The sequence below is a fragment of the Pangasianodon hypophthalmus genome, chromosome 16, assembly GCF_027358585.1.
Source record: "Pangasianodon hypophthalmus isolate fPanHyp1 chromosome 16, fPanHyp1.pri, whole genome shotgun sequence".
Classification (NCBI taxonomy): domain Eukaryota; kingdom Metazoa; phylum Chordata; class Actinopteri; order Siluriformes; family Pangasiidae; genus Pangasianodon; species Pangasianodon hypophthalmus.
The window spans coordinates 21,189,119-21,198,566 of NC_069725.1; the positions used below are offsets into that span (position 1 = coordinate 21,189,119).

General features: G+C 39.7%; 1 protein-coding gene across 2 annotated transcripts in view; it reads right to left on the reverse strand.

The window, feature by feature from the left end:
* Nucleotides 1-1,185: 1,185 nt before the first annotated feature.
* selenoi (selenoprotein I) overlaps nucleotides 1,186-9,448 on the reverse strand; it is a 16,403-nt gene continuing 8,140 nt past the window's right edge. For both annotated transcript variants that reach the window (XM_034311924.2, XM_053240616.1), the window contains 5 exons: nucleotides 8,655-8,763; nucleotides 8,160-8,208; nucleotides 7,589-7,769; nucleotides 5,534-5,716; nucleotides 1,186-4,044 (listed from right to left, as the gene is read on the reverse strand). In XM_034311924.2, the coding sequence (XP_034167815.2) occupies nucleotides 3,937-4,044; nucleotides 5,534-5,716; nucleotides 7,589-7,769; nucleotides 8,160-8,208; nucleotides 8,655-8,763 (630 nt within the window). In that variant the 3' untranslated portion in view covers nucleotides 1,186-3,936. The remainder of the gene's footprint in view (nucleotides 4,045-5,533; nucleotides 5,717-7,588; nucleotides 7,770-8,159; nucleotides 8,209-8,654; nucleotides 8,764-9,448) is intronic.

Consider the following 9,448-nt stretch of genomic DNA (forward strand, 5'->3'; position numbering starts at 1 on the left):
TTATCTCCAATAGTCATTGCTTTAAATGATTATATAAAAAATCATTTAAAGCAAAGACTATTGGAGATAATATCTAAAAAGCCCCGTTATGTAGCTTTAAGACATTTATGGCGCTGTGAAAAAAGTGTTTCATGGAAAGAGCATCCTAATCCTAAAAGATAAAATACACTAATTTATTAGAAAATAGATAAATACTCTAATTTAATTTAATCTAGCAAAATCTGAAAGGCATGAACCGTTTGGGAGCTGAAAGAGTCGACTCTTAATATTCTGTTTAGTTAAAAAAAAAAATAAAAAATGACAGTGAGCCTTTTAGGAGCTGAAAGAGTCAACTCTAATTACCTGGTATAGAGAAAAATGGCACTGAGTTGTTTGGGAGCTTCAAAGATTCGACTCTTATTGTCCAATTTAGAACAAAAATGAGCCATTTGGGAGCTGAAAGAGTCGACTCTTACTGTTCAGTTCAGAAAAATAACACCAACAAGCCGTTTAGGAGCTGAAAGAGTCGACTCTTACTGTTCAGTTCAGAAAAATAACACCAACAAGCCGTTTAGGAGCTGAAAGAGTCGACTCTTACTGTTCAGTTCAGAAAAATAACACCAACAAGCCGTTTAGGAGCTGAAAGAGTCGACTCTTATTACCTAGATTAGAGAAAATGGCACTGAGTCGTTTGGGAGCTTCAATGATTCGACTCTTATTGTCCGGTTTAAGAACAAAAATGAACCGTTTGGGAGCTGAAAGAGTCGACTCTCATTGGTGAGCTGATCTGATCCAAATGAATCAAATCACTGAAAAAAGCCAGAATTATAGTATAATATGCTTTGCAACATATTAATTCACACTGGTGAGTCTTTGATACGATACAATATATAGCTAAAGACTGACCTGCGCAAGTTAAAATTATTTGGGTGCATATAAAATAACATTTACTGTGTCTGTAATGGTGTCTTACTCTCTGTTTCCTACAAAGGGTGAAGTGCATTATGGACATTTTGTCTGCAATTTCATATGTGCACTGTAAGCTCTGCATTTTACTTGCAAATGGCTACAACACAAAAAAATAAAAATAAATAAAATAAGTGCATAGTGAATAGTCTGCGGTTTCATTCATGAGGATATGTGATACCAGTATTTCGTAACCTGTAAAGGAGTACCAAAAACACCCCACATCTTTATAGCGACAAGCATGTTTGACAATCTGCTTTCATTTAATAGGGCTTTGCAATATTGAGGGCACAATACAGTACATCTGCATTTCATCACACCGATTATTTAGTGGTTCATATCGAGCAGTTTGCTTAAGTTAACAAAAAAAAAAAAAAAAAAAAAAAAGGAGAAAAATATAATCTGATTATCCACTTACAAACACATAGTAAGATATAATACATTGAGTATTCAAGCAGTTAAAAAAAAAAGAAAAAGATGGAGATGATCTGTGGTGCTCCCTGATCCAGTTATAGAAAGGTCACATTTTTAAGGGATGATCCTGAAACTTAAAGTCCAATCCATCCAAGGATACAGTATACAGTAACCTGTTCTGCTCAGAGACTTCAGCACTACAGTGTAATAAAACTCGGCTAATAAGTAGCAGAACCGTTAAAGGAATACTCGGGCGATTTTCAACTTTGATGTCCATCGAATGAAACTGTAGTGTATGTGTGATTACTATGGATAAAAACTTAAACACGTATCTTCATACTGGGAAATGAACAAAAACACATATGACTCTAATCTCCCTTCCATTGAAAGTCTAAGGGCACATGTTTGAGCGGTCAATAAATGTTTGTGCAAAAGTATTTTTGTGGAACGCTTTTACAAATTTGTTAAAGGGATTTGTAAATGAAGGTCTAAATCTAAGTATAAATCTAAACATAAGACTACTTTTTTTAAGAGAAGAACGTCTTGTGGTACTTGTGTGGGTCTGAATACAAAGAGTTAAATTCCGCATAAGTAACTATAATTATGTAACATTTTTGCTAATACAAATCTCCTATGTTCATCTCACCTTTGAACATTCATTGCTAGACTTCATTTCAAGTTAGTTTACTTATTTATTTATTTATTTATTTTTACATTTAATGATGAAATTCAACATCTGCCCCTAAACTTGAGGTCTGCTGTTGTTTTCACAGTACAGGAAAACTTGCTGAAATTCTTATCTGTACTAAAAATCACACATACGCTACACATCTGTAGACAGATATTAGACTGAAAAACGCCAGAGTTTTCCTTTAAACACATCGCATCACTTCCTGGAACCTGACATTAGAGCACCTGTTAAAAAAGAATTGACTAATATGTGACTAAAATAGAAAAATAAAATAAAATAAAATAAAATAAATGGCCTGATATACACTAGGTACTGACCTTGTGTAAAAATGTTTATTAAATAGCTGTTTAGTTGTTACACAGTCAGCACAAAAGGAACGCAACTATTTAATCAGAAACGTCCCAAAAAATTAGGGTCTTGAGTTGTGTTTTGAGGGAAAGAGTCTTTCTGCAGTCTGTTTGCTTGTGCATATATGTGCTCCAGTGGGCGACGAGGTCACATTCACGCTCACACTCATGTCCCCTGGACGATCTCCGAGGTTTCACGTCATCTGAATTCATAAAAAATGATTAGGACAGTAACTGTGGTGATAATACATTATATTACATCATCAGTAACAAGTATGAACTAATGGATTTCACAGACTGACCCTGATCCCATGGTGACAGTACCATGAAGTGTCCAGAGTTAACAAGATGCTCTCTCCCTATCTCTTACTCACACACACACTCACACACACACTACATACATTATAGTACATACATACTGACACTTTGGACATCGATGAAAGCTGGAGTCAAATTTTAAATAATAAAAAAAAAAGAAAAAAGAAAACAAACACCAGAATAAAGGGAAAGAAAAGCTGAGAGAGGACTAGTGCTTTTATTGCGTTTAGAGAACGGAGCGAAGTGCCACTCGCTCACTCCGAGTGCGCCCTCTCCTGGACAGGCTTTGAAGCGCACTCTTCATGTAAGCACAAATAAACTCAATAAAAGCTCACTAGTAAAGAAAGAGAAAGAAATACACAAAAAAAATAAAAACTCGGCAGCCTGACACACCATCACCAATGTAAAAAAACAGGAAACAAACAACCAAAAAAAGAAGAAGAAGCGGCTGAGGTTACTTGGGGATCCCGGGTCAAAGGTCAGGCCTCATAAAACCACGTGTTGATCATCGAAAGAGCTTCTGAGATCCGTGAGTGGTTTATTACGGCTGATGCTCCGCCTGCCGCTTTGAGTCAGGGCATTTCTTTATAGTGGTCCGATAAAACACCACAAGGAAGTACAAGGCTAACCCAGATTCCCTCCAAAAATAAGGTCCACCTCTTTCAACTGTCCACTTTTTCTACACTATGATCCTGTAATGCAATAAATTAGAAAAAGTCACATCTTTTTTTGGAGCTTTTTAAGCTTTTGAGACTAAAAATAAGCCAGAAATAAATCCAAATAAAATGGCCCAAGGCAAAAATGTACAAAACATTCATTAATGTGTTACATGTTAACACGTGGCTTGCTGTGTGTGTATGAGCATGCGTTTGTGTGTGTGTGGGTGGGTGTGTGTGTGTGCGTGTGCGTGTGTAGGGTTAGGTTTAAGAATGTAGATGTGTGTTAATCATTCCAGGCTCCTGTATCTTGGCTGAAAGTGCATTTCCGTAGGAAACAAGTGAATCTGCTCAGCGGACACCGGAGAAGCCGAACAGCCTCGGCCAATCCCGTCACGCAGCTCCACAGAGGACGAGGAAGGGGCGTGTCTTCCACATCACTACGTCCTGCGTGTCCGGGCGGGAGAAGGCGTGTTCAGTCAGCAGCTTTTGGTTTCCTGGTTCGAGGTGTGTCTCGGCGGTGATGGGTTCAGCGTCGGCGGGTCGAGGAGGACGCCGCGACAGCTTAGACCTCCGCCGTCGTCAGGCCGATCTTCTCCTCCTCCTGTCAGTCCGAGCTGGGCTTCTTCAGCGAGAACGCATAGATCTTAAAGTGACCGCTCAGCTGTCTCACCTACAGACAGACACAGAGACATACAGGGTGAAAAAGAGTGATACAAAACAGATGGATGGAGAAAGACACAGATTAAAGATATACAGAAAAAGAGATAGATGGATTAGCAGAAAGGTGAATAAAGAAAGCCAGAATAAGAGACAGACAGCAAGAGCAGGTAGACAGAGAGTCAGACAGATATACAGAAAAACAGGTATACATACACATAGGAGGGAGAGAGAGAGAGAGAGAGAGACGGACAGACAGACTCATGGATGGACAGAGAGACAGCACTTAAAAACAGACAGATGCATGAAGGTGGATAAATAGAGAAATAAACAACCAGATGGAGAGACATATGACATATAGATAGACAGATAAAGGGAGACAGACGGAGAGACAAACATGCGGACTCAGAGACGGCAGATGGATAGAGAGAGATTCAAGACATGCTGACAAGCAGGTGGACAGACACAGGAAAAAACAGACAGGTAGTTAGATAGACAGACAGACAGACAGACAGCTGTATGGATAGAGACACAAACGGTCCGATAGATATACACACAGAATGTATGGAAAGGCAGGCAGATAGATAAATAGATGTATGAATAGAGACAGACAGGCAGATAGAGAGAAAACAGGTGGATAGAAAGATGTAGTTAGACAAACAAATCAATGGATAGAGAGACATGCAGGTGAACAGATAGACAGGGAGACAGATAGGCAAACAGAGAGACAAATAGGTAGACAGACAGACAGACAGACACAGAGATGTATGGGTAAAGAGACAGACAGACGGGCAGATGGACGACAGACAAACAGATTAATGGACAGAGAGACAGACAGGCAGGTAGACAGGCAGACAAAAAAACAGATGTATGAATAGGCAGATAGAGAGAAAACAGGTGGATAGATAGAGAGACAGAAAGGCAAGCAGTCAGACAGACAGATGTATGGATAGAGAGACAAACAGGCAGATGAGAGACAGGTAGACAGAGACACAGATGGGTGAATAGAGAGACAGACAGGCAGATAGACAGACATACGAGTGGACAGAATTAGAGATGGTGATATATATATACATACACACACACAGAAACAGAAAGAGAAAGAAAGTAAAATCTTTCAGACATATTGGGTTCATTATCATGCAGCAGCCAAACTCTGCAAACACACATGACCTTCCTGTGTAGGGTGAAGAAAACCACAGTGTCAGTGTGTGTGTGTGTGTGTGTGTGTGTGTGTGTGTGTGTGTGTGATATGCTAATGTGTGTTCTGCTGTAAAACGTCGGCTGATTTTTAACAGAAAAAGCAGAATGTGTGTGTGTGTGTGTGTGTGATACGCTAATGTGTGTTCTGCTATAAAACGTCGGCTGATTTTTAACAGAAAAAGCAGAATGTGTGTGTGTGTGTGTGTGTGTGTGACATGCTAATGTGTGTTCTGCTGTAAAACGTCGGCTGATTTTTAACAGAAAAAGCAGAATGTGTGTGTGTGTGTGTGTATACGCACCACTGACACTCCGTAGTGTATGTGTGCGAGGATGACCACAGCTGTCCACACGTACAGCAGTACCGTCTCACCCTGCTGCACCACGCCAGAGATCACCAGGAACACCACCAACGCCATCGGCACCAACAGCCAACTCAGAGGCTGGCAGCGTGTGTTACTCATCTGACACACGATCAGCTTACACTGCAGAGAATGTGTGAAGAAGTGTGTGAGTGAAATATCAGCTCCACCTCAGCCTTGTATGTCTAATACATTTATGCACATTTATGCATACCACAGAGCACGTGAACACACAGGTATTGCAGAAGCAATGCATCATGGGGAATTGCGATATGACAGACAGCTGCAGTTACATTCTTTCATTCTCTATGCTAATGGGAACTAATGACGTGTAAAAAAAGATGAATGAGACGGCGGTGAACCATATTTCCCCTCATTACTCCTTATTAAATTGACGGACAGACTGTCAAACAAACTGACACACTGACAGCGGTGCATTTTTCGTCTTGGCAAATGATTCATATCCGAAACATTTACCACACTCCCAGAATCAGTAAATTTTGTCACCTGTTAAAAAAAATCCATAAAGTCACATTAAATATAGCTGACACTGTATGTTTACCTGATATTTATCACAGATAAGAGAGCCAAAGCAGACTCTACAGGCAGCTAAATCCAGGAGTCATTTTACTTGATTCTTTTGAACTCCCCATTTAAGTGAGTCCAATTATGTAAGATTTATTTATTTTTTTTTTTAAATAAGGAGTGAGGCAGAAGAACTACATCTTAAACCTGTCTATTAACATGCACTTGATATAATGCAAAGATTTACACGAATGATTCTTTCATGCCTTAGAATCGATTCACAGTTGATTCTATCACTAATACTTCCTGAGTCTGGTTTGTTTTGTCAAGTTTTTGCTCATTACAAATGTAAATCTAAAGCTGCTTCCTTAAAGTATGCAAATAAAATGAAGTTGAATTGATTTAACCTATGAAAGCAACGACAAGTGTATTTTTGGTTGAAAGCATAATTATTATCTAATTTCATGTTTGTATTTTGTTGGTTATGAAAAATAAGCAGACTACAGTAAAAATAACGATCAAGTCACTGAGTAGGTCACAGCACCTGCTATGAGGGAGAAAAGGTTTTACAGAAACAAAGAGAGAGATGAGAGATACAGAGAGACAGAGAAACCGTGAGAGGGAGACTGATAGAGAGGGAAAAAGACAGAATAGCTGAGAAAGAGAGACAGACAATGATAGACAGATACAGAAAGACAAAGACAGACGGAGAGAGAGAGAGACACACTCGGAGAAAGAAACACAGAGAGGAAGAGATAGAGAGGGAGATCGAGAGAGAGGTAGATATTGGGACAGACAGAGATAGACACACAATGAGTGACACGCACATAGAAAGAAAGAGAGAGAGAGAGAGAGAGAGAGAGAGAGAGAAACAGAGAGACAGTGATACACAGACAGAGAAACAGACAGAGTGAGACACACAGGGAGGCAGAGAAATAGAAAGTGAGAGGGACAAGACGGAAAGAGAGAGGGGAAGAGAGAGAGCAAGAGACAGACAGAAAGAGAGGGAGAAGATGGAAAGAGAAAGGGGAAGAGAAAGAGAGTGAGAGCAAGAGACAGAGAGAGAGAGGGAGAAGACGGAGAGAGAGAGAGAGAGATAGAGACAAACAGAGAGACACAGAGACAGACAGGGGGAAAAAACAGAGACAGAGGCACTAAAAGAAATGACTCATTGATGTTGGTGTCCAGTTTTATACTACTGATCGATAACGGTTTCCTTTAATTAATCTTGTTATAATAACCTGCTCTTATCCTTTAAATTCCCCTGATATCTGCTTTCGCAATAATGTAACGTTACATTCGTGCCAATAAAACATTGCTGAGGTTGAGAGACAGCGACAGAAAAAGACAAAGAGACAGACGGAAAGTAGCAGACACACAACACAAGAGGTCCCTTGTCTATATGACGACTTTATGCATACCAGAGAACACAATGCTGAGTGTGTGTGTGAGTGTGTGTGTTGTACTCACAGTAACGTTGGCGAAGGCTGTTCCCACCATCAGGTAGAAGATTCGGGGCTGCCGCTCTAGGATGCTGGTGGGAGACAGGATGATCCACAGCGTGGCGAGGATGAAGAGCAGCATGGGCGAGAAGAAGGGCAGGAGGGCCTCGTACACAGAGCTGTGCTTCAGTGTGTTACTGCGATACGCCCTGCACAAAACCATCGTCAGTCTCTGCAAACACTGTTACTTACACAACAGACACTAAAATAATATACACAAAATCCCAAGAGATATTTTTTGATGCTTTTGGGGGATTGGGTCACATGACACCACCCCATCGTTGATGATTTTCCTATAACACCACAACACAACTCATCATGTTTTATTTCTTACTTAAGTTACCATGGAAGTTTTTATATCTATCTACAACAAAATGCTTTTTTATATTATATTATTGACACAACGTTCAAGCACTGCTATATACATTTAGCTTAAAAAAGGACTAGTCAATATTATTGGTGTTCACGTTACAGCCATTCACAAGTCTTAATGAGTAAAAATATATACTTCTGTAAAGGCATAAAAACAAATCACTTACTTAAAGACGTTGTAAAGGCTCATTGGTAACGTTACAGCAAACAAACAACCTATAAGGCAGACAAGAGAGACACAATGATGAGACTTTATAACGCTCAGCAAGCCCTTATAGTAAAACTTTAACATCTTAGCAAGTGGAGTTTATTACCAAAATGTGTTTTTTGAAAATAAAACTGACCAGTGAGATCTGAACAAAGTGGAGTCATGTTTAAGGAAACATACAACAAGCTTAAACAGGCAACAGCGTGGCACTGCAGTGATAAGAGATGGAGGTATCAGCTTGCAGCCAAGCCTGATTAAGCTTTATTTAATGAGGTTATAAGGATCTGACTTTAAAGTGAATTCCTAAATACAAAACTGTCCAGAGTTTGCTGGATTAACGTCACAAACTAGTTGCATGAGTGACATCCTCATTTTCTTTGACTCATTTTTACAGCAACGCAACATGATAATGAGTCACGGTGACAAGAACCCGATTTGAGCACGACTTTCTCACCCAGGATCATGACGATGAAGAGGTCTCTGTAGAGAATGTTCCACATCAGTGGCTTGTACCACGTCTCCACTCCGACCACAGCTGTGATGATGTACACGATAGAGATTGTCTGATAGACAGAGAGTAAAAAAGAGGTAACAAAAAAAGAAAGAGAGAGAGAGAGACAGAAAGAAAAAGGAGTGAGAGGAACGACACAAAACACTCTGCTTCAATACACCATTAGTGTTTAAAATAATATTATGGCTTTTTTTAATACTGAATAACATCAGGGAATCGTATTAGGGAATCATATGAGTGAATCATATCACAATTAAGAGTGATGGAGAAAGAAAATTATAGGAGGGAATCATATCAGAGATTCACATCTGGGATTTATATCAGGGAATTACATCAGGTAACCCCTTCAGAGATTCGTATCAGGGATTTATAGCAGTGATTCATATCAGTGATTCATGTCAGGGAATCAGATCAGGGAATCAGATCAGAGAATCAGATCAGAGAATCAGATCAGAGAATCAGATCAGGGAATCACAGCAGGGAATCACAGCAGGGAATCACAGCAGGGAATCACAGCAGGGAATCACATCAGGAATTTATAGCAGGGAATCACAGAAGGGAATCACAACAGGGAATCACAACAGGGAATCACAACAGGGAATCACAACAGGGAATCACATCAAGGAATCACATCAAGGAATCACATCAAGGAATCACATCATAACACCCCCGCTGAGTGTAACTATTTAATTTGCAACTTAGTGTGTATTTGTGTGTGTTTGCTGTAGGCGATCATC